The 27,525-nt window shown below is 53.9% G+C and overlaps 1 protein-coding gene across 3 annotated transcripts in view; it reads left to right on the top strand.

Annotated features, from left to right (window-relative positions):
• Positions 1-27,525, top strand: part of ALPK2 (alpha kinase 2) — a 100,795-nt gene that overhangs the window by 57,071 nt on the left and 16,199 nt on the right. For 2 of the 3 annotated variants that reach the window (XM_045849992.1, XM_045849991.1), the window contains exons 5-11: positions 9,458-12,683; positions 15,818-15,965; positions 18,023-18,150; positions 18,242-18,277; positions 18,988-19,262; positions 20,730-20,818; positions 23,758-23,975. In XM_045849992.1, coding sequence (XP_045705948.1) covers positions 9,458-12,683; positions 15,818-15,965; positions 18,023-18,150; positions 18,242-18,277; positions 18,988-19,262; positions 20,730-20,818; positions 23,758-23,975 — 4,120 coding nt within the window. Of the gene's footprint in view, positions 1-9,457; positions 12,684-15,817; positions 15,966-18,022; positions 18,151-18,241; positions 18,278-18,987; positions 19,263-20,729; positions 20,819-23,757; positions 23,976-27,525 lie in introns of those variants that run through there. The other variant, XR_006787000.1, reaches the window with a different exon arrangement.

Here is a 27,525-nt window from a genome sequence, read left to right as displayed (position 1 = left end):
TCAAATCATTGCCTTGACTTCTAGATATGTTCTTTCTTTCTTGGTTCTCTAAGCCTTGCCCCAATGACTTCAGCTTCCCAGAAGCTTCTTTGTGAGTCATTCTTTTCCCTTCCATCTATCTATAAGGAGAGAGCGGATTTTGATGGCTCCATCAGTAGAGGTCCCTGAATTTCCAGTCTGCTCTGTTCTGTGCTCCTGCCCACTTCCTGCCTTTGATCCTCTTGCCTTTCAAGTACAGGCATGTGAAACTTAACCCTTCAGCAGCGCTCAGTGATTGTGGAACTGTGTGCCCTGGCCAATGGGACGTCACCACACTCAGGGCCTGGTGCCCGTGGATATAGCTATGCTGATGTCTCCTGGTTAGTATATACTGGAAACCTCAATTGTCCGTGATTAAAGCAAGAGCTGCTTCTCTCTCTGCTCAGAAGAAAACAGATGGCTTCAGCTTAGATCTAAAGAAGGCTGAGGCCAACCAAGCATTAAATGATTAGTGATGAAGAAGAGTTACAGTTTAGTAGAAAATACATGTTAACCAAAGCACAGGACCATCGGGCAATTTTCCAGGTAGGGGGTCAATGTCAACAGAGAATGACAGAGAAGAGACGAGGACCAGACTCGGAAGGGGCAAAGCCTTCCTGTCTATGTGGACGCTGGACCAAGAACACAGTGGATGGGTGTTCGCTCATTTGACCTATTTTCTGAGCACCTACTATGTGCCTCGCACCAAACCAGACTAGCCCTGTCCTTCCCGCATTGCTCTCACTAGTCCAGGAACTTTTGTTTCTCCTGCTGCACGAAGCCGTCTCTGAATCTCATAGAGTAGCGGTCACCACTGCCCTGTAACTGTACCCTATAGACCTGTCCGCGTTGAGGGGATCATTGTGCTTAAGCAGAAGCCAAACCTGCAGGCATGGAGCTGTCCTCCTACTTATAGAAGAGACGTGTGGCGGATCAGGGGCTTGAAGAGCCTGCAGTTTCTTCAGATTTTTGGTAATGACCATCTGCGACAGGTGACCTGCCTAGATTTATGTTTATATTCAGATTTTCCAAGTGCCGGTCGTCATCATTACTGCAAGCTTTGAAGTCACGCTGAATAGGCGAAGTTGTAGCGCAGTCACTGTGACACACACTTCCTGTTTCTAAAGCTTACAAGAACTGGTTTGACTCGAGGTCTTACTGTCAGCGCGGCAGGGTGATGGCTACTACCTGAGTTTTGATTTTGCTCACAAATTCTAGAAACAGCGAAGAGAGATATTGATTTGCAAACACCGTCCTGGAACCTGCCCAGAGTTTCATCTTCCCCCTCGTCACGCACTCTGAAATCTGCCGAGAAGTTCAGGGCTGTGGGAAGGCGACGGTCCCACGCCCCTGGACCGGCCCCTGTTCATGACCGATGTGGGGGTTCACTCCGTGGGCCCCGGATCGGTGGGCTCCAGGGGGTCTGGAGGCCCCTGACATTAAGCACAAAGTTGTGTGGGTAGAGTAAGAGTTCCTGGGGGAAAGAAGCCATCACTTTCCTCAACCCCCCAAAAGAGGCAGCAATGTTGGGTTCCCATGGTGACAATGGTCGTCCTTTCTGGGGCTGTGGTGATGAACGTGGCTGGGACGAGGTCGGCGAGCCTCCAGAACCCTTTGGGATCGGCTCCAGGGCCCACATGCGGACACAGCGCCGTCTGCTTACTGCATACAGGAGGGAGAAGCCGTGGCGAGAGAGGCAGAACCCCAGGGAGTGCCCGAGCCTGGTGCTGGCCTGCTCTCCAGGCTGCCCTCTCTTCCCCGGCCCCCTCTGGGGCCCCCAGGGCCCCGTTCAGGACCAGTCCACCCACGGCGACATGCTATGTCCTTCCCCCTAACAACACTTTCAGTCACGGGCTTAGAGCTAGAAGCCTCAGCAGCTGAAGGAAGACCCGGTTCCAGAAGGAAGGAGAGGCTGAAGCCCCATTTCAATGTTTGTGTTGTTTGCATGGCAGCAGGTCACCGGGCACCAGGGTGACTGGGGCCAGGAGACGGTGCCAACCCTCTCACTTCCCTGGGGAAGAGACAGCGCCCGCCCGAGAGATCTGATGGCTTCTCCAAAGCCGCAGGACTGAGCCCTGGGTTCTCTGAGGCCCGGCCCTCCTTGCAGCCTCTCCTCCTCTTTCCTCTCGCGCCTCATCCAAGTCCAGTCTCTTCCAGCGAAAAACCAAAGACGATGCAGAAGTGCCTGATGGGCTTCAAGAAAAATTTCTGGCCTTCCCAGCTCCATTTTTCTTACGCTGGCCTGTCTCCCAGCGCCCTTATGGAAATAGTGGCTTTCCTCTCTGCTGCCGGATGCGGGGAAATAAAGATGCCTACAGGAAAGGAAGACCGCTGCCTTTCTGACCCACGCATTTGGGGGGTCTGTCACCAAATGGCCCTCTCGTGTGTTGGAGTAGCTGGTATGTTTCTCCCCAGCATGACACAACCCGAACCCCCAAAGGCACACATTTCTACGTCATTTTGTAAACAGGAACCGCATTAACAGAACAGTGCCTGCCATGTGTTAAGGCTTACAGAGGGCCCGGTGATTGCTCCTGTCAGTGAGAGTTCTGCTGCTTGCCTCAGGTCACCCAGGATGCACTGCAAACACAGAAAGCTCTCGGCTGTCTCTCACACCGGGTCATGTCGCCGGGCAGATTCCGCTGAATGCACGGAGCCCCCGGGCCCTGGGAAAGGGTACTCCTCATGGAAACCCTGTCCACGCCCAGTAAGAGACTACACCGGCAGGTTGCCAACCCTAAGACTTTGCCAGCGTCTTAACAGCGGCTGGTGGGACATCCCTTGTCTCCCCGAGGGAATGGGGTGAAGAGGAGCCGGTCAGAGGGCAGGGGCCACTCAGGGTCTGGGTTCAGGACTGGGGACTTCAGACAAGTGTCCCCCTCTTTATTACGTGTTGTTTTCACATCCAAAGGCTTTAAGCGAAGCGCCTTTCTGGGCAACCCGGCAACTCCCCAAAATAAACTCAGAGAATAAGCAGAGAACGAGAAGGGAATGCGAATATTTCAGGTTCCTGAAACGTGCTAGGTTGCCCGCAAGCTTTCTCTGGCTGGGGACCGGGCTGTTTCCCATTTTGCAGGCCCCGGTGGTATGGGTTTGACCTATCCAGTGACAAATGACCCTGGCCCGTAGTGAGGGCTCAGCAGAGAGTTAGGAAAGGTTAGCCAGGGGCGAGGCCGCAGCAGCCCGGGAGGCCGGGGAGCGGGGCAGCGCCCGGCCCCAGATTCCTGGAGCCACAGCGGGAAATTGATGATGTGCAGACAACTGCTGAAGGACACGGAGCTATTTCTATCTAGTCCAGATAAGGGGGAGAGGACATCCAAAGACCATTGAAAAAGAAACCGAATTTGGAGAATTCGCCCCATGGGAAGGCGTGTGGCAGTGCTGGCTGGCAGAAGCAAGGAGCTAAATGCTGGACCCTCCTGGCCCCGGGGACTGTGTTTGCTTTACAGCTGGGACCTCTCCTTTGATGATCCTGCGTCTCAGATTTCCCCGTTCTCCCTCCCCCACTGGACTCCGAGTTCATCTTGCCTCAAGCCCTTTTGATCCCTTGGCGTATTGACCAGCCCTTTGCCTTTCAAACTAATCCCCACCTCAGTTCACCCAGTGCCTCCAGGAGGGCTCCAGGGTGAACCTGGTGCCTTCTCCCTCGCCCTCAGCCACGCATTGTCTTCTGGCGTGCACCAGGATTGCTTTTAGCTGCAGGTGACAAAACAACCCCCGCAGAGTGGCCTCAGTCCTCAGGACCTTTGCTGTTCGTGTCACAAGGCGTCTGGAGGTGGAAGGTCTCAGTGCTGTCCCAGTGGCTCAAGGATGCCTGCACGCTCCTCTGTCCTTTCTCTCTTTCTGCTCCACCAGTCACGGTGTGGTGGCTTGTCATTGCCATGCTGGTCGCTCCTGACTGGGAGACGGCAGCTGCGACATCAGGCATCACATCTTTGTGACGGGAAGAGGACAGGGTAGACAAAGAGCCTACCATGCCTGTGCCTGGCAGAAGCCAAGCCAGGCCTCCCCAGAGCCCTTCCTTGGGATTTTCCTTGCCCCTCCCTGGCCAGAACCCACCCCTTGGCTCCGTCTCGCTCTGCAGGGGGCTGTGAGAGCGTGCTGTTCTGGTTGCTGTAGTTGGAGGCAGCAGGGGACAAGGGGCTTGGGGATGCTGTTGAGTCAGTCCACCCACAGCATCCACCACATCTACCACTGCCCCCTCTCCTTGGCAGAGAAGGTTCTTGAGACTGCAGCGAAATGCCCCCAAATCAACTAAGAGTGGATACGTGCCATGTAAGAGCGCAGCCTCTGGTTTCTGCACCGCAGGGTCCGGTCCCCCGAGTGGGAGAGCAGGACGCACGGCGCCTGGCTGCCTCTGCGGCAGCTGTCAGTCAGGCCCCGTCCTCCGGGCCGTCAGCACAGCTTGTCAGGATGGTTATTTGTTTATCTTTTCCGTGGGCCTCTTCTCTCTTCAGCTGGATTAGAAGCTATTTGAGAAGCGGGATCTCATCTCCCACAACCTTCTATTGTTGGTGACTCAACTTAGAGGCATGTGCTTGTGTTGGCATCGGGGACACAGTCATTAATGAAGAGGCTGATCTAGGACTGACCCTAAACGCCACAGGGCGCTCAGTGGGGCGGCGCACCTTTCCGGGGGACCCGTGGCAGACACACGTAGGAGGCGGGAGTTTGGAAAGGCCAGCGAATGAAAACAACGTGTTCGCAGAACGGGAGGCATGCAGCACAGAGGTGGCTCTGGGGGACGCAGTGCGAGCAGGCTGTCAGCTTTCACGCTGGACGCCGCTTTCAAAAGCAGGTTCGGGAGTGTTACTCACTTCGCTCTCCCCCTTCTCCTCCTTGCGTTCATTCATGTGCTTATTCATTCAACAAGACTGATCGAGCCCCTACTCTGCCCGTGGTCCTGGCAATCTAGAAACAGGGAATGAAGCGTCCTTGCCCTTAGGGCTTGGAGGAAGCTGGCAAACACCCGGTCACGTTCCAGGTGGTGAGGACCATTACACAGTCTTCTACCCCGTGTCTCTGACGCTCAGAAGTGCTGAGTTTAAATTAGGGGATTTCCCCCCAGCCCTTTGGTGAGGTTTCTCTTAACTTCTCGTGTCAGACGAGCTGGGTTGCAGAGGGCTTCACGGCCAACAGACTTGGCTTTAGATCCTGGTCCTGCCATTGACTGTGGGACGCTGGCACGATTTCGCACCCTGACCTCCAGCGATCTCCTGTTTTCGACGGGCTGCCCCTCCGCCCCAAAAGCCCCCATGCATGATGCTCAGTGATAGAAGTCTGTTAACCATTTCTCTTAAAATAAGCTCACTGAAGCCATCTCAGCAGAGGGTGTGGTCGGACCCTGCAGGAGGAAGCCAAGTCCCGTCACTGTCAGCGTTGGCGGGGTCAGCGACGTGGGTCTGCGGCCGTCCCACACGGTCTGTCCCAGCCACGGAGCCCAGAGCACGGTCTGTTTGCCACCTTGCAGCCTTGGCCTTGTGATGGATAACCTTCCTGCAGCCCTCTTTGCTCAGAAGCCAGAGCTTGGCGTGGCCCACCGCTCTGAGGGCCTCCTGCCTGTACCAACGTCCCGGCTTCCCTGGACACACACGCAAGGTGGCCCCAAATATCCGGGACTGCGTCCTCTCCCTCTGCCCCCACCACACGCAGCACACCCACTCCGAAGGCACTGCCCTCTCCCCTGACGGTGCCCCGGGGACCACCTTCTCCCCACCTGCACAAGGGAGGGTGGTCTAGGGCTCACCCAGCCACCGCAGACCAGTTCCAGCCTGGCGAAACCAGCGAGCATCGCCACTCCTTGCTGGCCTGTTGGCAGCACTTCCAGCTAGGGCTCAGCCCCTGCCACATCGTCCTCCCTCGGCCCTCTCTCTCCCCTTGGAGCACCGTGGGGTTTCCCTGCGTCTTCTAGCCACCCTTCGTTGCAGTGAACAGTTCTTCCTGTTCAACTGCCCTTAGTTAACCCAGGATGCGGTTTCTGTCTCCTGACTGGACCCTGGCCATCCACCTCCGCAGGAAAGAAGAGATGGAAATATCAGCATCTCAGATTCGTTTTACCAGTCAAGTGAGGAAGCCCACGCACGGCCCAAAGCACGTGGCTTCGCCTTGGCCACTACTCGCTTTGCACAGAGAACAAGGGAAACTACTGTCGGCGAAGGCCAGGCCTGTGGCGGGGCGGTGCTGACGCGCATGTGGTTAGCCCTGGAGGAAGAGACAGGGGGTCAGAGAGGCCATCGCGATGGCCTCAGGTCTCGCACACAGTGTTGGGTTGCGCCGAACCCAGGGAACCAGTCTTCTGAGTCCACACTCCACGCACCACACCGGGCCTCCTCCTAGAGCCCCAGACCCTCCTCTTTTTCACCCCAATGAGAGCAATTTCCCTGCGTGACGAAACCCCCCGAGTCTGAGTGCTCACTCCGCGATGAGGCTGGCTGAGCAGCGGGGAAGCGTTTGCTGGAGTTCCCTCGGGATGCCTCGCCCGAGAGCTCTCCTCCCGAGAGAATGGTCTGAGTTGTTTGGGAGGCTCGGGGCAGTGGTGTCTCTTTCCCGCTGGGTCAGCCTCTGCGTGACCCCAAGGAGCCTGCCCTTGGAACGGACGCTGTGGCCCTTGACAAGGATGTCCTGGGCTGTTAAAGGCTTTGCTTTGAGAACCGCCGCCCTGGGGTGCTTAAAATCAAATGTATGGAATTTCCCTTCAGCAGTGGACCAATGAGGTGGTGTCTTGCTTGAATATACCTTCCAAAAGGCCGGAAGTCTCTTTTATGTTCACTGATGCTTCCCCAGCACTGAGAACAGAGCTTGGTAGACAGTAGGTGCTCTGTAAATGTTTGTCAAGTGGGTGAATTCACATGGTCAAGGGTTTGCCTTGTTTTTTACAGGGGACCCTTTTCCAGACTGTTTTAAAATAGGGTTTTATTTTTAATGCAAGAGAGGAGGCATGCGTGTATACCTCAACAGGATCATTACTGGTTCATAAATCTGGGTATACCACCATGGCTAAGATGATATATTCCAATGGCCAAACTTGCCCCAATCAAAGCTTGCCTTTCCTATGCGTCACCCTCTCCGGGTGTCTGTTCTATCTCCCTATCTGCCGTGACTCTGCTGATAACGGTGGCAGGCAATGATGAGTGGGTGCCGTCCCAGAAAGTAACAGAGGGGCTTTTTAACTTGAGCCCTTTGGAAGGATTTGTCCAGTGCCTGGCAGAGCATTCTCTATGTGGCAGCTACTGCATAAGTGTCTGTTGGCAGTGACAGTGTCATGATGATGGCAAGAGCTTAAAATAAAGGTTTGACAGACACGGGTAATGGAAATTCAGGCAGGAGAGGAGGGCTCAAGAGTGGCCTTGGCATTCGTGATTAGGCGGTGTCCCCGAGTGTCCCAAATCACGACCAGGAAGCCACCCACACTTTCCGTGCTTAATAGCTCAGCGTATCTGTGCTGCAGTTCATTATAAAAAATCTGAACCCAAGCAGCAGACGAAAAGAACACTCTCTACATGCATTTGTGGGTGTTCAGGCGTAGAGGCGAGACTGTGTACGTGTTAAACTCCTCAACGCTTTTTAAAAACTGTGCTTCCTATTTTTCTGAGATTGTCTTTCTGGTTTCCCCCTTTAATATAGTGAGAAAGAAAAGAAGAATATAGGAAAAGAGTGAACTCGTTGTTCTTTTCAGAAACATCAGGATGAGAAGCAGTCCCTGCCCCTGCTCACGGCTAAGTCTCCTGTAGACAGAGTCGTCCCAAAGTCAGGGGCAGAGGAGCCCAAACCTTCCCGGTGCGGAGCGCTCATGGGCGAGGTCGGGCGGAGCTGTCTCACCCGGTGCAGGGCTCCCCTCCTTTCAGCAAGTGCTCACGGAGAACTGGCTCGGCGCTGACGTGTGGCACCTGTTCAGTGCCGACCCCGTGACAGGCCGTGCATACAACTTAGAACGGGGACACTCTGCAGGGGGGTATGTTGCCCATATTGTACCCTCATCACCTGGGATTCTCTCTCGTACATCGGCGGGTTGGATAAATGCTTGTTGAATGGATGCATGGTCCCAGCATGCATGGAGTTAATAGTCCAAGATTTACACTGAATTTCTTCTTGTTCAGTTAGCACTTTCAGGGAATAATATCTGAGTGGAGTGAACATCAGGGCAGCTTTACGGAGAGAAGGAGAGGTGGGTCTCCGCTGGCCACAGGTGGCCCTGTGGGGGGAGGCATGGGGGGCAGGCGGAAGGAAGTGTAGCTGCACTGCTGTCCTCCTTCCTGCTGGGGGCGCTCCTCCTTCCTGCTGGGGATGCATACAGGGAGGGATGGCTCTCACCTGCGTTGATGGAAATCAGCCTCAGGACCATGGAGGGGCATGCACACAGGAACACTTCAGCTCCACTTTGTCAATCGCTGGAGAGACCACTCCTTCCCTCTTCAAGCCCAGCCACTGGTGCCTGCACATTTGAACCGGGCTACTGCAGAGCAGGCGTCCTGGGGGCGAAGGTGGGGATCCTTGCTGAAACTTAGCAGCAATTCCGTTCTTCTCAGCCGGGCATAATTTTGGTGTGCATTGAAATACTGGATGAGCTACACAGTTCAAGAGATAAGCATTCAGCCCAAGAGTTTGCTGCTTCCTTGAACAATATCCAATGCCACAGAACATTCCAGTAGTGCCGTGATGGGTTCACCCCTCACAGTGCGAGAGAGATTCACTCAGTCATTCCTTCTTCCCTCTCTCTGTCTCCCTCCCTTTCCGACTCTCTCTGCTCCTTTCTCTTCACAAAAGCCCGAGGAGTCCCAGGTTCTCTGTTTCTTGTGGATGCAGTTTGCCTGCCACCGGGCACCTGCTTTAAAGTGGGGGAGACCTTGCGATATCTTATAACCTTCTGGGGGCAGACATGATTGGCAGTGCCGATGGCCAATCATGACCCTGTTGCTCCATGAGAGGGGGGCTCAAAGACAGCGGGCCTCTCTGTTCTCTAGTAACATTATGAACCAGCAAGCTGTCGTATGTGGGGGCAAAGATTGCTCATTGCTACTTTATGGACACTGCACTTTTCATTTGTTATGGTCATGTGAAAGGTATCTTGCTGCAAGGTACACACAAGCTCTTTGGACTTACTTGATGATGATAGTTAACAGTCAACCCATTTTCATCTTTATTGAGAGAGAGACAGACAGACAGACAAAGGGAGAACATCATGTCAGGAGGCTTTCTGCTTATAATGGACAATCGGACCAGGGGTCCCCTGGACACAGAGGTGCTTGCGTTTGCATTTCTCCAGGAAGTCTCTAACAGCTCCAGCGGGTTTGGGGATGAAACTTCAGAATTCCGTCATTCCCGCTGCTCGTCTTGTCCATTACGGCGGTCCTCGGGGACTAATGCTCTTGCGGCCCCAGTTCTGCCCTGCTGTGGGCTCTCCCAGGGACGATCGTACTAATATCGCTTTCCGTCTTCCTAGGTGCAAGTTCAGGACACAGCGGGGGAGCGACTCTCTCCCAGCCGGACGCCAGCTTTCCCGGAGCCTGCCCAGGAGGGGTCTGCATGGCCTGGGACCACAGCAGACGCTGTCTCCGACTCAGGAGGGATGGATGATGGAAGCGCGTCACTGATCCCACACCTGGGCAGAGAAAGCTGCACTCAAGGCCCACAGCGTGAAGAAAACCAAGGTGGAGAAGACGATGCACCTGGACGTGCCTGGGAAGACCCAGGACACAGGCCGAGCCTCCCAGAAGCCACCCACGCAACTCTGTCCCCCTGCGAGCTGCCGGCGTGTCTGCCCGCAGAGGGTAGCGGTGACCCTGGGGAGCCCGAGACTCTCTCTGTGGCTTCCCCTGCACCCGCAAACATTGTCCCCACCCTGGGAACTGTGTGCCATGGGCCAAGGGGCAGAGAAGCAGAGTGTTCGATGGAACATTTTAAAGCAGGGGACCAAGGAACAGGTGGCACCATGGATCCCCCTGCTGGAGCCCCCGTTCAGAAACATTTGCCCCAAGAATTTTGCTCCACGGATTTGCGGAGGGAGGAAGGTCAAAGCAAAGTGTCTGACTTGTGTTTTCCCGATGAAAGGACACCGGAGGTTGTTTTCCAAACACAGGGTTCGGAGCCTGCGCAGTCCACAAGCCAAAGCAGCGAGGACGGAAACACAGTCGCGTTTCCTGCACCCAGCAGTGCCCTCCCCTGGGACACTGCACAGAAGGCCAACGAAGGCGCCACAGGGGAGCAGCTAGCTCCCACCCCCACGCCGGCCACCCTAGGGCAGGGCAGGCCGAGCCCCAGCACTGCAGGAGGGCTTGAGGAGGGACAGCCTCTGCTCTCTGAGAATTCCTCGATGTGGCGTGAAGAAGGTGAGGACACCCCCAGGACGCACGCCCTGGGCCCCACAGGTACACCAACCAGCCATAGTCCGATTGCAAAGTTTCCTCAGGAGGAGCCGACAGCGTTACCTGCTACTCTGGAGTGTCTTCAGGGGACCGGGGAGAGTGGGGATGCACCAACTGGTACCATTGCCACCAAAGTCCATCACGCCAAATACGTCCCCATTTCAATTGCTGAGAATAGCCATGCAGGTGGCCCTGAGGGGAGCTCACCTCATAGGCCAGGTGAAACTATCTTTCAACATCCTTCCAACATACAGTCAGGCCATAGTTTAAATGGCTCCGCCCCTGAGTCTGCAGAAGGGCTTTGCACGGGGGCGCCCAGGGGACCGGGAGTCGGCGTCTGTGCTCCCCTGCTCCCGGAGGGAGAGCTGGGCCACGACTCCCCTCTTCAGGCCGATAACCAGTCTGGAGATGGGAGCCAGACCGTGCACGGAGCGGCCCATGGGAGCCGGGAAGAGGAGCTCCAGGGAAAAGGAAGTGGGACAGTGCAGAGGACCCCGCAGGAGAGCCTGCCCCTCCAGGGCTCTCTTTCTGAAGGTCGTGTCCAGGAAAGTCAGGCCCCGATGCCTGCCGCACGAGAGGAAACAGCCCCGGCACCTTCGGACCACCCGTCAGCAAGCTGCGGGGAGGAAAGGGGGCCGTGCTCAGGCCCGGGGACCGGCGTGTCCACGGCGGCTGAAGTTACCGGGGAAGACGACAGGCCGACTGTGAGCAGTGCTGCGCCTCTCTCCAACATCCCCCTGGAGGAGTCTGCAGGCAGCGGACCAGGACGCGGGGAAGCAGGCCACCAGCCCAGGAGGATGGCTCTAGGGGCTTCCGTTTCCGAGGTCCGGCCTCCAGGACAGCCGGCAGATTCTGAGTGCAAGGAGGCAGCTGCTGGTGCCACGACGCCTGACAGGGCCTGGACCGCAGCTGACGCACGACAGGCAGGTGCTGCTGCTGGGCCTGAACTGGGCCCCTCTGAGCCTGCAGCATCGGCCGGCGGTCCGCAGGCTGAGTCTGGCTCAGCCCCTGCTGGTAACAGAGAAGTCCATGAAGCTCAAAAGCCAGCCCGGCGTACCTACTGGCGCTGTCTTTCTGCCCGGTACCTGAGCCAGCGCCGGCTCCTGGAGTCGTCCGTGGACCCTGTGGAAGGGGAATTCTGTGTCACAGATTTGCATCCTGAAGGTTCCACACCTGGAGGGCAGGCAACTGTTAGCCATGGGAGTCAAAACCAAGAGGAAAAACAGCTTATGGCGGCCCTCCCGGCCTTCTTTAAATCGTTTCTGAGCAGCCCGAAAATCCTCGAGTCCTCGGTGGATCCCATTGATGAGACAGGTGGGGTGGAGTCGGTCAGGGCGGAGACCCGGGAGCCGTCCGAACCCGCCCTGGGGCTCATCTCAGAGGACAGTAAACTGGAGGACGGACGCTCGGGCCGGAGAGCGGGAGTCAGACCTGCCAGCTCCCGAGTTCCATGCCCCCAGCCAAGGGAGGGGACCATTCCAAGTCAAGACGGTGCCGACCGAAACCAAGAAGCTGGGGAGCGAGGGGAGGCTGAGCAAAGCAAAAATGGCGGAGCAGGTTGTGTTTCTCCTACTTCACCTCTTTCCAGCGGTCTCGCAGTCGTGACTCAGGCATCCGCTGGAGCTGACACTCAGAACGCCACAGGTCAAGTTCAGGACATCCCCAAGAACCATGTAGGGGGGCCCAGCAACTGTGAGCGTGCCCTTGCTGCCTCAGAGGAAAGGAGAGAGAGAGGGGGCGAGGGTGGGACACAGCCGCCCTCCCCTAGTGGTCTTACTCTGCTGCCTTCTCCTTCATCCCCCGAAGGAAGCATCACGAACTTTCCAATAAGCCACAGGATTGAGGAACCTGAAAAAGAGACGCCCCAAAGTGGGGAAGCCAAAACCACAAGCCCATCCAGCTCCCCGGCAGCCACTTTGGCATGCACTTCAGGAGAACGTGAGTCAGAGACAGCTCCTGAGACACTGCAGGACCCGTGTCAGCGGGGCCCCGCCCTGGGCCATGGGAGCAAGTCAGGGGAGGAGAGGCCCCGACCCACGGCCCCCCCGACGGGCAGACCCCCAGCGACTGCTTCGGAGAAGGGCAAGAGGAAGCAAGAAACCGCGGGAAGTGGACACTTAGCTGAGGGAATGAAGAAGAAAATTCTGTCCAAGGTGGCCGCCCTGAGGCTGAGGTTGGAAGAAAGGGAGAATGTCAGAAAGAACTCAAGCTTCCCTAGAAAGATTCCTAAACTCGAGACGTCGGCATCATGCTCCGGGGAGCAAAAGGACCCCAAAGAGCCGTCTTGCAAAAGAGAAGGAAAAGGTGAGGCCTGTTGCTTTCCGTCGCTGCTAAAGCTTGGGTTTGCTGACCCGGCGTCAGGCTCCTGGTCCTCCCGAGTCCTTTGCCGTCAAGGTGAGTGTGGACCAGGTGGGCGATGACGCTGTGGTTGTGAGCACAGGGCTCGGCAGGTGGACTCGCCTGGTTCTCAAACTTGAGTGGCCTCGAAGTCGCCTGGAGGGCTTGTCAAAGTACAACCTGGGCTCCCGTTCCAAGGGGTCCGATTCCAGGTGTGGGTTGAGACGTGGCCTTTCTAACAAGTTCCCAGGTGGGCTGTGGGGAGAGCCTCTCCTATAGGCTGCCTGTAGGTGTGTTTAATTCAGAGAGTGTGACTAGGATGCTCTTTTGTTTAATTACCCTTCAAAAAATATTTTATGAAGCTGAGCAGAAGCATTCATCAGTATGGCTCATTGGTATAATTAAGTAGACCGCAAGCTGAGCGGAATTTCCCAGAAATAAACGTTTAGGTACAGTTTGGGAGTCTCTTCCTCAATCATGGATTTTCATTAAAAACGGCTTTATTGTACACTGGGTTTCCTTGCACAGTTGAGTGCAAACGTTCCTTCCCACTCACCTTCGCTTTCCCTGGGTCTAAAGGCTGCGGGAGGGGCCGGGTCTCTGCTGCGGGCTTCAGAGCCCTGAGGCCCAGAGAGAGGGCTCTCACTGCCCTCTCTTCTGCTTTGCTGGGGAATCACTTTAACCCCCAGTTCCATCCCGTAACCCAAACTTTAGCCTCTTGTGTGTCAGAGCTCTTCTCCCACTTGCCGCAAGACCTGGTGGGCGTCAGAGGAGAAAGCAGGGCAGCAGGCAAAGCCCTCCGTGTCTCGGAGCCGAGTGCAGTGGCGCCCATCGCTCCCAGCGAAGGGTTTTCCCCTCCTGACTGAGCCCGCAGACTTCTGGGTGGTGCTTGTCATCCCCCACCCCCATCCACGGGCCCTCAGCCCTGTCTCAGACAGGGTTAAATCCCAAACTGTCACACAGCACTGTCTGCTGAAGAGTTTGGAGGGGTCCAACCAGACTGTTAGGATACACGTTTTTAAGCGGATTTAAAGAGAATGAGGCAACGTTTTAGAAGGTCTCTGCAGTGGGTTTACCGCAGAGGGAAGCGATCTGTTTGGAATGCTCGCCCATGGCTATTCAGGTCACCTGCAGGAGAAAGGACACTCTGACCACCACAGGCTGTTGGAGCGTTTGCTCTCAGCCGCCACACAGCCCCCCTGAGCTCGACGGGCAGGAGGGGCGGGGTGCAGCATTAGGGGAGGGGTGGTACTCACGTACCCAGTGAGGTAGGACTTGAGGGTGGGGTATGACTTGGATGATTCTGAAAGAAGTTAAACAATCCGAGTAACCTTCCCCCGCTCCCCCGGACATTCGAGTCTTAGTACAGCGGCAGTGCCAGGCCCCCTCTGAGCTCCTCCGTCCTCATTGGTCCCTCTGTCCCACACAAACGGGGCTCCTCTCCGAAGCCCCAAGGCTTCCTGTCCAAGCCAGCTTTGCCTCTCTCAGAGCCTCTCCCTCAATTGCATCGCTCATTTTATGCCCTTTCCTCTGTCCCCCCATTTTCTGTGTTCAGAACTTACAACAGGTAGTAGGTGGGGTCAGCGACCGTGGGAAGCTTAGTCCCCATATGACTGCCTCGTGTTGGAAGGGCCCTGGAGGAAAGGCGTCCCAGATGAGGTGGCTTGCTCACCTCTGAGCCGAGGGTTTGGGACTTGGGCCTGGACTCCCAGCACAGCCAGCCAGCAGGAGCCAAGTGGCCAGAGATGGGGTTTGCCATCAGTAAACACTTGGTATATTTTCTCTCTGCCATAATATGGTTAGTGACTTCCACTACTCTCTCGTGGAGAATGTGTTACCTGAGCAGCCCAGTATCGCTCTCCGGGAGCCTGAGAGTGTGAATTCTGTTACTCAAGGGTCGGTTGGCATCCAGGAGAGCTGGGAGGCATGCTTAATGCCGCAACTATTTCACAGCGGTGGAATTGCAGGGGACAGAGCAAACACGCATCAGTATTGATGACTTTTGTCTTGGCTCTGAGTTATATGACATTTTATGTTACCAAAGCTGCAGAGTTATGGAACTTGGTCTCTAACCAACAGACACCACATTTCCAGGAATTCCAACCACCTGGCTGGCTCTCCTAGCTTTGTCTTGTTCCACTGTCAATGCTGCCTCCCAGTGGCTGCCCCGAGCAATTACACATTTGTCTGGCTCACGGAGCTCTCACCCCAGATTTTAAAAAGCAATACTCAAAGCTCTTCTCCCAACTCTGGAAATCATTTCCTTATCGCTCCTATTTCACTCAAGCAGACAGTTCTTTTGTTGATGAAATTGGTATCAGACACGACGGCAATCTTCAGCAAAGACAAAGGTAATCAGAGGAAAGATGAATGAATACTTTTCAGCAAATAACGATTTATTGAGCTGCCTTCTGCACCTGAGGGCTTAACCACAATGATCTGGATGACCCAGATCTTATTTTACTCTCTGATCTCCAGTTCTGATTTTGACCTGGAATCTCTGGTGAGCCTTTAAGAGCATCTTTATTGGAACCAGGTTCCCGTTAGGCTAGGTATCTAAAATCCTTCTCCCTCATCTTAAAAAAAATAAAAAGTCTCTCAAGTTATATTTCACATTGTGCGTCACAGACCTTACTCAAGGAATTTTAAGTGAAGAAAAGTCATTGCGACCCTGGCTGGTGTGGCTCAGTGGATTGAGTGTTGGCCTGTGAACCCAAGTGTTGCTCGTTCAATTCCCAGTCAGGGCCCATGCCTGAATTGCAGGCCAGGTCCCTGGTTCAGGGTGTATGAGAGGCAACCACACATAGATGTTTCTCTCCCTCTCTTTCTCCCTCCTTTTCTCTAAAAATGAATAAATAAAACCTTAAAAAATAAGAAAAGTAATTACATAGGTTGATTTGTTCATTTTCCTAGTGCTGTGGCAAGCCACAGGTCCCCTCAGACATTCAGTTTCCTCATCCATAAATTGAGGGTCATGATTATTTTCCTTGTCTCTTGGGACTGTTGTGAGAATGAAGGGAGACGAGGAGAAGTCTTTCGTCCGCTGTAAAGCTCTTTGCAACTGTTCCAGGAACGCTGACCTGCCAACCTCTCACCCCCAGCTCCGGTCTTACTGAAAAGGATCCAAGCCGAGATGTTTCCCGAACACTCCGGGAATGTACGATTAAGCTGCCAGTTCGCAGAAATTCACGAAGATTCTACTATCTGGTGGACAAAAGATTCAACACCAATAGCCCAAGTGCAGAGAAGGTGCAGTATTTGCCCCTGGTGTCTCTTCATAAGTGTTGCTTATTTCACCACATGGTTCTGAAATAAAATGATACACGGTAGGAAGTAAAACAGAAACTCGGAGTAGAAATTCCACACCCAGAGTGTCCTGGAAGAGTGAGTAAGGGGAGTCGGGCGTCTGGACGGGGAAACGGTGGCCGGTGCTTGCCCTGGCTCTGCCACCGTTGGGTTCCTCGGCCTTAGGACGTCACAAAACCTCTCGTTACATAGAAAGCTGTGACTTAAAACCTTTGACAGCACAGCTGTACATTTTCATTTTTAAAATCATGACATTTTCATGATACTCGGGGAACACGTGGAATCACCCTCTGGCCTGCCAGGCTCTATGGCCCCAGGGTGTCAGAGTACTCTTCCGTGTGTCTGTGCATTTGCTGTGTTTCTGTCTCACAAATTCCCCTTAACCTGGTGAAGACCCAACAAAGCCGAGAAGGTGAATCAAAAGGAAAAGACAATCCGTGCGGCTGCAGAAAAGTGGCCGCTGTTGAGGGTAGAGACCAACCATCTCGAAGGTGGGAAAAGCCATTTATGTCTGGGGTGCCAGGCTATCAGAGGGGTGTGGGGGTCATTGCCAAAAACACTCCATGTGGGATGAATCTGACTGATGGCTTCTTGAAAGCAGATTTCTGGCGATAAGTGCTTGTTCAGGATAACTGAGGGACTTGAGCTTCGTCCAGCACACCTGAGGAGGTGCGGATCATTCTAGAACCAGGCCACCTGGTTCAGTGGGAACCAGCATGACCCAGACAACTCTCAGAAACCTCTTTCTGCCGAAGGGGGCCCTTTTCAGCTCCCTGAGTCACAGGGGGTGTTCCTATCCCTTTAATCTTGTCACAAGCAGAATGAAAAAGTAAGACAGATGGGAGTTTTTTGCACAATCAAATCAAACGGGTCTGCTTGGATTATGTCTGAAAGTTAAGGCCCCCCCATGCCGCTGTGGAAGGTTTGAGCCATAGTTTTGCTTCTTCAGTATTACTGCAGAAACCTCACTGGAATGTCACTGATGTGTTACTAAATCTGCTTTGCCTAAACTGTCACCCTTACCTGCTTGTCATACGAGTGGCTTAAGAGGAATTAGAACGGAGAAGTAATGGCTTGAGTTTTAAATCAAGGCTATTCTCCAGAGCTTTATCAAAAAGACGTACTAATTAGTCATTAAAAATGTTTCTCCGTGGCCGCCAGCCAAGTGCAATTAGCCAGCATCCTCTGCCACTTGGTTGGAAGCTAAGAATTGGCGCCTGAATCTTTTTGGTTCCTTTTCCTTTCGAGGTGTCTTTAGAGAACCTAGCCTCCCTCCAGGGGACGTCGAGCATTAGCAGCAGGTGATTTCACTGATGACACGCGTCCGGGGCCTCTCGGGTCTCAGTGGCGTCTGCTTCCTTTCCCCTGGGCGACCCCGTCTGCATCTGGGTCAGGCGCACCGATTAGCTTTCTCTCCGCTAACGCTTGAGCACATTTGGGAGTCATGATTCCTTCACATACGGAGAGATCGTTTGTATTATTTCCCACGGGATTTCAGATGTTACCGAGTTTCTTTCCCCGCTAATTCCAGTTGACTGTTTCCCTTACAAGTCCTTCCACGGGTCACTTACCAACAGCAAAGACCCCCTTTTTCTTGTCCCTTATGTGTCTGGGCTTATAGTCGGGTTTGAGGTGTTCAGTTCTCCTTCAAGCATGTGTCCCCTGGATTAGTAACGTAACTAGGTGAATTCTGATCAGAAAGCCTGATGAGCCCCCAGAATTCGCGATGCTCATCCTTTTGCTTTATTAACGACGGTCCGCTCTCCCAAATGTTTCTGTGTGTTAACATTGCATTTGGGAGTGAAAGTATTAAACTAGAAATGTGCTGATCGTGCCCTACAGATAAAAATATTATTTAAACAGCTTATTGTGATCTTGTCCTTTAGCCAACACATTGGCTGAAAACATTCGGTCTGAGAAACACTAGTTCCTTTCACCTTAAGTGTATTAGAAAAACGCAAGTTCAGAATGAGGACCCATGTTACCATCCCCCACTCCAGCGCAGGAGACAACTCCACTGTGTCCTTGGCCATCGTCCAAGCCAGCCAGAAGGACCAGGGCCTCTATGACTGCTGCATCCAGAACAGCTACGGGAAAGCGACGGCGGCGTTTGACCTTACCCCTGAAGGTAAACCTCAGCTTTTCCGTTTCCGATACGTGAGAAATGGAAATGAATGTTCCATTGTACTGAAAGCATTCTCTTCTGTATCTTCTTCCAGTTCTCGAACAACTTTCCAGTCACCAGGATGTGAAAGGTGAGCTAACGTGAGTGGGATGCAGGGGGCAGGCCCGTCGTCAAGTATGAAATAGCTCCTGGAGTCAATGGTGGAAGAAATATTCCCGGGGGCTCTTCTAACCAGGGAAGGGAGAGCTTAGGAATGACTGAGAAATGAATGGAAATTCATGAGCCATTTCAACCTGATCGTAAGGCCTGTGTTATCAGTTCCCGAGGCTACGGATATCCGGAAGCATATCGTGTGTGACCGAGGTCAGACTGTAGTGGGAGTTGCCGGGAACATGTGGAGGGGGTTGGGCTTAGACTGTTTCCTTCAAGCCCCAGACTGGCGTGCGGCCACCTGCAGGGGTTTTTTCTCGACCTCTGACACACGGCGTGTTTTGTTTCTTCAGTTGAGTTTTCACTTTGACTAGCTGAGCAGGTGCCCGAAGAGCGCCAGGTGTCTAGGAGAACAACCCCATTTATTTGCATCTTAATGGAAATGACAGGTGGGTGTGCGGGCTCTCCTTTGGCACTGGTGCACACCTGGTGTAGCGACAGCTGAGCAGCTGCTGCGGAGGGACACTCCCGCTGCCCCCGGGCCACCTGCTGAGTCCAAGGCTGACCTGTGGAACCTAAAAGGGGAAAGCACACCTGACTCCCAACAGAGCCATCGCTCAAAGATGAGGGGGGGTGGGTCGGGCCCTTGAGGAGCGTGTGGAGTGCAACTAAACTCGAGCCGTGTTTCAGGATGTGAAGAGATCGAGTTCAGCCAGCTCATCTTCAGAGAAGACTTCCTCCGGGACCGCTACTTCGGGGACCGCCTGCGAGGCCAGATCGCCACGGAGGAGCTGCACTTTGGGGAGGGCGTCCACCGCAAAGCCTTCCGCAGCAAAGTCATGCGGGGCCTCCTGCCTGTCTTCCAGCCCGGCCACGCCTGCGTGCTCAAGGTGCACAATGCCGTGGCCTACGGGACCAGAAACAACGACGAGCTTGTCCAGAGGAACTACACCCTCGCTGCCCAGGTGGGCCGACCCGCACCGGAGGTGTCCCTTGAGAAGGGAGAGGGACCCGTGGTGACCAGACTCCGCGTTGAGGGGAGTGGCTCCAAGAGGGTGCTCTTGCCCCTTGAGGGTGCGGGCTGACTGCCGGGGATTGTGTCTCAATTCCGAGGAGCACTTCCCGGCCTTGTGCCAGCCAGACGGAGCTCAGCCTGTGTCTGGAGGCGCCTTGCCAGCACTGGCCCGAGCTGAGATCATCTCCTAGGAAGTCCCAAGAGATCCCTGAGGATTTGAATCTACTTGGACACAGGATGACAGGGGAAGCTGGGGCGGGGGGGTTGGCACGTAAGCTACCCTGGAGGCCAGGACCCTCAAAGACAGCTAAATGCAGGAGGAGTTCCTGGAGTGTTTTGTTCCAGATGGAGGAGGAGGGGGTGGGATATATTGAGAAGGACAGGACAGGACAGGACAGGAGCATTTGCCCCATTTCCGGCCTTCCTGAGTCTGGTTCAATGTCAGCCCATAATCTACGAAGGGAGAGCACCCTGAGTCTCCAGCTACACGCCCACCTCTCTGTGCTAGAGAGTCACAGAACTCTGGCAGCCAGAGGGGAGGAGAGCGTGAGCTTCTCTCCCTGCCTCCCCTCTCACCTCGGTCTGCATGCTCCATTCTTGACACCAGAAGTGGCCAAGTTTTCAGGAGTGCTGGGCCTACCCCTTTCACCAGTGGGGTGTGCTTTTGCAATTTCTGCCCACAGAATGAGCAGATTGGACTTAGGGGACTGTCTTGGGTGCCTTCAGGCATTCGCCACCCAGGATTCTCCCCGGTGTGGCTGTGCCACGTGGGACTCGGTGCACGTGAAGGCAGCCCCTCTTCTGCAGGGATAGGATTTTGCCCATTGTTTTTCATTCTCTTCCTGCCCACCCTCCTCTCCCCTTCCTTTCACCGAGTATCCCTTCCATCCTCACTGTCATCTGGCCCAGTCATGGGCGTGCCTCTGCATCCAGACTCCCACTTGGGGAATGCCTTACAGAGTGGGAAGCAGACTCCAATTTGCTTTTCCTGCGCCGACAGTCTTGTCGAGGTGTTCCCTATTTACAACTCAAATTACACCTTTGAGGAAGAACCTCCATGGGGGAGCTCATGGGAAACCCAGCCAGCCCCGAGCTTGATCTGACATCCTGCTGAGGGGCCAGCCCCCCCTAGTTCAGGGAAGAACTTCAGCCATGCAGTTCTACAGAGTTTATAATTCGGGGACACCTGGCCCCAGAGACCACATGACCTTCGCCTGGGTCATTCCTGCGGGGCTCAGGGCTGCTCTGCAAGTGGCCAGCTCTGGGGAGCAATCACTGTGGCTTCTGTGCCCCCAGCCAGGGGAGGGGTCGGGGGTCCATCGGCTTGGCCTGCGTTAGGAAGTCTGATGAGCTTTACCAAACAACTCTGTGAATTTCCTCTAATCACTGGGCTTCCCCATGTGTTTGGGTGATACAGGAATGCTACGTTCAAAATACTGCCAGATACTATGCCAAGATCTACGCTGCCGAAGCACAGCCTCTGGAAGGCTTCGGGGAAGTGCCAGAGTGAGTGTCCCGTCTCCTGTATTTCTACCTCCGACTTGTTGGGGACTTGGGGGCATGGGCTGGAGGGACGACAGGGTGAAAAGGACCAGTAAGACAAGCCTTTTGACTGGTTTCTCTGTAAGCTGTGAGGACACCCATGGCTGCTATCCTGTTTGTCACTGGGCCGCCAGAGGCTTACAGAAAGACACTTGTTAAATATCCTTCAAATAAATGTGTGTGTGGATGGATGGATGAATTCAACAAATGCACCTATCATGTTAAATAGAAAAGAAAGGATATCTACTCTCACGAATATCACACTGTCTGAACAATAAGCACATATAAGAGAACACGAGAATATTACAAGATGATTAGTCCCACGGTGAAAATAAAATACGATCCATGTCCAGAAAGAGTGAATTGAGTGATCCGGATATGGGCACAGGATACCCTCTTCCTGGAATCCTACCGGGATAAATTAAACTGGTTACTTGTATCCACTCATGAACTGTTTATCCACCCAAGCAAATGTCGGCACCCTGGTAAGTACACCACTGCGCTGAAGCTGGATGAGGGCATTTCCGTACCCGAGACCCCTTTCCTTCCCGACCGCGGGAGAATTTGTGAGCGTGTGGCTGGTGAGAGTGCAGGCAGGGCGAAGTCCCTACGGAGGAAGGTGGCGGCGGCTGTTTTAAAGGATGGGGAGACAAGAACGTGTTTGTGGCTTTTGAGGCAGAGGAAGGAAATCAGGAGGAAGATGATAGTCATCAACAGAACACAAAACTCGCGACCAGGGATTGGCAAACCTTTCTGTGAAGGGCCAGATAGCAACTGTTCGGGGCTCTGTGGTCAAGAGGCAAAAATCAAGGCTATTGTGGAGATCCTTATGTAACACACCCTTACTGGTGTATTTTAAAATATAATACTAATTATTGTATATAATTTTTGGCATATAGGTTTACTAATGAGAAGAGTGCAAAATTTTTTTTAAAGTAACATTTTGCCTAATTGGGGCTCAGAGTGGGTGTTTCCGGTGACCAAATCGATCGCAATGTCCATCTGTAAAACTCATTCTTAGCCTGTGGGCTGAGTGAAAACGGACGTGGGACTGGATTTGGCTCGTAGGCAAACGGTTCGTCCACCCCACGGTCCACATAGCGCCCCCTGCAGGGAGTGGTGGGTGAGGGAGAAGAGCATTGCCGGGCAGGCTGGAGTCTCGAGGTGGGGGAGAAGAAGTAGCCGGGGAAGCAGGAGGAAAACCAAGAGGGAGTGAGTTTCTGGAAGCCATGGGAAGGTGTTTCAAAAAGAAGTGAGAGCAACTGAGTTGAGTGTCACTGAGAGCAAGTAAGCTGAGGGTGAGTAAGAGACCACTAATTAGACTCAGCGACTCGCTGCTCGTGGTGCGGCTGAACAATGCCTCTTCAGTGGGAAAGGCTCTTGGGGGGGGGGTGGGGGTTCGAGAGAGAATGGGAGGGAAGGACTGGAGACAGTGCGTGTACAACTGATAGGAGCTTTCATGTGAGCTCAGGGCCAACGTGCTCCGTGGAGGCACTGCATGCAGCGTGTTGCTATGCTGTTGAGAGGGATGCTGCAGAGGGAAGACTGCTGGAGAACGTCTCTGAGAGGGGTTGGGCCGCAGGCACCCGTCGGGGAGAGGGTTCAGGCAGGGGCAGAGAGGGCACCTGCACAGGAGCGGGGGAAGGCAGAGGAGGTAAGTGCAGCCCTCGGGGGATGGGAAGAGGTGGGGCGGCAGCTTTGGTTGTTCCGCTGGCACTGAGTTCTCACACTGGAACGGGAAGCAAGGCCATCAGCTGAGCGTGACATTGGGGGAGGAAGTAGGGGCGGTTAGAGGCAAGAGCAGCAGGCATGAAACAATCCTCCAGGACAGGGTGACCGTGGGCGGATAGTGCTGGAAGACGCACTGAAGATCTGGTTGTTCTCTGCTTCCAGCTGCCATCACCACTGCAGAGCCTGCTCTCTGGTCTCCCTGCTTCTGCCTTCGGCCTCGCACAGCTGCCCACACACAGTGGCGGAGTGATCCCAGACATGCAGGCTGTGATCAGACCACTCCTCTGCCCAGCATCCTCCAATGGCTTCTCGTCCCGTTCAGTACAAGTAGAGCAGAGTTTTTCAAATGGCCAACCAGACGCCTCAGGGTCTGGCTTCACATTCCCCCTGTCCCTACTCATCTACCGCACTGCTCCTCGCTCACGGCCCTGCAGCCGGGAGTCTGCACACCAGGAGCCTTTCCATAAGTTGTTCCTTCCACCTGAGAGGCTCCTCCCATAGATAAGCTCATGCCCCCGCCCCCCCCCACTTCCTGCAGGTGTCTGCTCAAACGTCCTTCATTAGCAAGGCCGTCTCTGCCCTCCCTAAGTAAAATAGCGGCCCCTCCCCCACCCGCCGGGCCTCCTAGCCTCCCTCCACCGCCTTTTCTCATTGCACGTAGCAGTATACATTTACTGGTTTCCTGCCTGTCTCCTCGTGTACATGTCAGATCCAGAAGAGCCGTGCCTGTTTCCTTCACTGCTGTTTTCCAGCATAGAGTCTGGGGGAGTGTCTGACACTTGGAAGCCACTGAGTGAATGTTTGTTGATTGGCCGACTGAATGGAAGGAAGGAAGGGCCGAAGGAAGGCTGGAAGGCTGGGCATAGGATGCATGCATAGATGGATTGCAATCACATGACCAAGGGGTCATTGAGATATGACCATAATGAGACGCCCATTTCTACATGAGCAATTCTGGAGGAGTTTCTGGCCAACTCTAGGGACAAAGGAAAAACAGAAGCACATCCTTTTAGTCATAGAATAATCATTGGGGGCATTTTTAGTCTAAATCTCATGGAACCCAGGGGTTTATTCTGCGGTTCCCTGCTACTCCAGGTAAGGGTAGGAAACCCCCCAAAATCTTTATTCCCACTGGACAGCATGACATGTGCCCATGTTCCCTTGCCTTCCAGGATCATTCCTATTTTTCTCATCCATCGGCCTGAGAACAACATCCCCTACGCCACGGTGGAGGAGGAGCTGATGGGAGAATTCGTGAAGTACTCCATCAGGGACGGCAAGGAGATCAACTTCTTGAGAAGAGACTCGGAGGCGGGTCAGAAGTGCTGCACCTTCCAGCACTGGGTATACCAGAAAACGGGGGGCTGCCTCCTGGTCACCGACATGCAGGGTGAGGAGAGCAGCCTGCCCTGGAGGGGACTGTAGGGGGCCGGGGTGGCGGGATGGGGGGGGGGGGGGGAAAGGTGGGAGGGAGGCGTGCTGGCTGCCTCTATGCACCTTCACCAGCAGAGGGCGCTGCGAATGCCTCATCAGAAACAAGGTGTGACAAAACTGGAAATGACTGGCCCAGTGGAGTCATAAAGTACATGTTAACAATTCATGCCAATCACAACAGGCAACCAAAGGTTGACCTCCTTGTTGTATCCTCAATGGGCGCAGGTTCAGAAGTACAGATGAAAATCCGGATGTGCCAAAAGTTAAATTAGGATGTAATCATTCATTCATAATAGGTGCCAGGGTCTCTCACAGTTACTTTGGAGTTCGGGCCCCCTTGATGAATTTGCAGCATGTGCTCAGTTTATACACACATCGTTATGAGAACAGTGAATACGTTTGTTGTATGTAGTGGGGGGGTGTCATCATTGGGTTCCCCACAGAAGCAGTCCGAGACAAGTTTGGGGGTCCCCAGGACCCCCGTCAGGTTCGCTCGTTTGCTGGAAGGACTCACAGAACTCAGAAAAGCTGTCGTGCTCGTGGTCATGATGTATTGTAGCCAAGGGACACAGACTGACATCGGTGAAGAGCAGAGGTGCATGGGGCAGAGTCCGGGAGAGACCAGGCAGCAGGTCCCAGGGGTCCCCTCCTGGCGGTGCCCTGGGGACGGTGCTTACTTCTCCAGCCTTGACGTGTAGCAGCACACACAGACAGCTGCCAGCCAGGCAGGGAAGCTCACACGAGCCTTGGTGTTCAGGCTTTTTAGTGGGGTCCATCACGTAGGCACGACTGGCTGCCCGTGAAATTGACCTCAGTCTCTAGCCTCTGCAGAGGTCAAGCTGACACCACGCAACCCAAGGTCCCCGGCAGACAAAGCTACTTTTATCAGGCAGGACATTCCAAGGGTTTAGAAATGAGCCCTGGGAGCGGGGGGAGGATTGAAACTTTATTTGGTCCAGATTCTTCCTTACTGCGCACAGATGTTCAAGGACAAATATTTGGGGGTCAGGGAGATCCCAGTAAACACTGGGAGGAGCGTGGAGAAGTGGGACAGGGGGAGGGAAGGCAGCCGGCAGGGCACCTTCCAGTGCAGGCAGCTACCACTGCAGGCGTCCGAAGCTCACGCCTCCTGGGGGAAGCCTGGGGGCCTGGGCAGCACATGCGTCCCAAATCGCCGCACCCAGGGGTGACCCCCGCTCTAGTTACCAGTGGAAGACTCCACCTGCACGGGCGCAAGCCAAGCTCAGCAGAGCAGCCTCCTGTGAGCAGAGAAAGGTCTCAGAGAAATGCCGGTGGTGGCTCCGGGAGGCGGGGCGAGTGTATTTGAGGACGATGGGTGGGGCGCCAGGAGCTCTGCCACAGGATTTCCTATCCCCTTTCCTTTCCAGTCAAGAAAAATCTGAACTGCAGCTGAAAGCTGCACTGCTGAATGTCAGGCACCGCTCCAGCCACGGGTGCTCAGATCTAGCCATGGCAGGGCGGCGAAGAGCCGGGCTGCCCCTGGGCTCCAGCCGCCGTGGCCGCCGCAGTGGCCGGCGGTCAGCCTCAGGCAGAGTGCGGACTTCTCTGGGCGCCTCAGCGCTTGTCACCCGGGGTCGTGGTGAAGACTGAGTGAGGCAGCGACACATTTGGTGAAACAGATATTCCCTGTTTTTAACAATGTTTATTTTGAACTAACCATAGACACAGGAAGTTGCAAAAAATGTACAGACATCCCCATGCACCCTTCCTCTGGCTTTGCCCAGTGCTAACATCTCACAGAACTATAGTGCACATCAAAATGTGGGGGGTTGCCCTGGCTGCTGTGGCTCGGTGCATTGTGCATCAGCCTGAGAACCAGAATGTTGCCGGTTCGATCCCTGGTCTGGGCACATGCCTCGGTTGTCGGCCAGGTCTCTGTCTGGGGGCATGCAAGAGGCTACCGATGGATGCTTCTCTCCCCCCCCCTTCCTTTCTCTAAAAATAAATAAACAAAATCTTAAAAAAAAAAGCCAAGACAAAACCCAGAGACTCACATGGATACTATCTGATTAACCAGACTACAGACCTGCCTTGGGTTTCACGAGGTTTTGTATGCACTCATTTTTCTCCTATTATTTTTGTTTAATCTTCAAAATAACACTGCAAATAAGATGCTGGGACCCCCATTTTACAGATGACAAAGCAGAGGCCCAGAAGCAGTGATTTCACTGCCTGTGGTCCCTCAGCTGACTAGCAGAGGGTCCAAGGCTTGAGCTCACGATTTGACTCCAAACCCCAAGCTCTGTGCATGAAATCACAGATTCACAAACTGGCAAGGGATTTCCAAGTGTCTCCTGAAGTCAGAGGCTCCCGTGGGGGACTCCTTGAAAGCCAGCTGGGAAGCACGACATTGCGGCCTTGCAGATGGGGCTGCCCTGCGAGCTGCAGGCAGCCACCCCGCGGGCTTTAGGAGATGTTGCAGCCACACTCTCACCAATGTGGTTTCAGTGCACTGCTATCTATTCTAATTAGACGCTGCTGGGCAATCAGATGTTCCCCATCTTTTCTCCTTCAGAGTTCATTTTGCATTAAATAGAGTTCTCCTACCGAAAAGTAACACCCTGGAGCTTCACGCCCAGCTAGTTTTATGTCCAGGCACTGGTAAACAACTCCGGTGGAATATTACCTCTCTCCGCAAATGAGGTGTGCGGTTTAATGGGGTGTTTCATGATGGTGTTTATTTACCCTCTGCAGCTGCTGCTGGGGGACGTCTTTTCTGTACCGTCGTCACTGCAGCACAGGACAGCACATCTGTGCTCTCAACAGCATTCAGATTTCATAAACTGGCTGAGAGACTGGGGTTAGCGCTGAAGAAACGCACAAACCCAAACTCAACCATTACCTTCTCAGACTGTTCCAAGTTACTCCCTCCCTGGTTGCATGTGCTTGTTGATAGGATTGTGGCGGGTCCTGCAGGTCGGAGAGGTGAAAGCTGGGCCCTATGATCTGCCCACTGGGGAGACCCCCAGGGTTCCTAAGAAGCTGTCAGCTGTCCCCCAAGAGACCCAAGAACTCAAATTCTGGAGGATGAACTCATACTGCTGCTTACTTTCTTTCCAACAGAGCCGACCCTTAGGGGACTATCATCCCCAACACAGTTTAATAGTCACACACTAGAATTGAAAATTATTGTCCTATAGAGAACTTTAATAACCTTGGTTGAATTGCCAGCAAATTATTAAATCAAGAGAGAGATGTTTCCTTTTAAAAAATCATATTCTATTTTTCTAAGCTGTGACAGCTGGTTAACTGTGAGAAGCAAGAAAAAGCAATTCTCAAGTTCAAGGACCTTTTGCCAAATGACTTTTAAAATTGGACTTCTGTGCAGCTTGGAGCTCTGGTTTTTCCACTATAGCTTTCCACAAAATGAGATGTCCAAAGAGGACTTTTGCAATTTGGTGTTTTTTTTTTTTTTTTAAAGCACAGTCCGGTGATAAAAGCCATGGGAAGCATTTCTACAAATGTTCTAGGTGTTAGCAGCTTTA

This window comes from Phyllostomus hastatus, unplaced genomic scaffold (genome assembly GCF_019186645.2).
Source record: "Phyllostomus hastatus isolate PE091 unplaced genomic scaffold, TTU_PhHast_1.1 phas_contig_80, whole genome shotgun sequence".
Classification (NCBI taxonomy): domain Eukaryota; kingdom Metazoa; phylum Chordata; class Mammalia; order Chiroptera; family Phyllostomidae; genus Phyllostomus; species Phyllostomus hastatus.
Note: the sequence above shows the minus strand (reverse complement) of the source record. Positions and strands in the feature narration are given on the sequence as shown.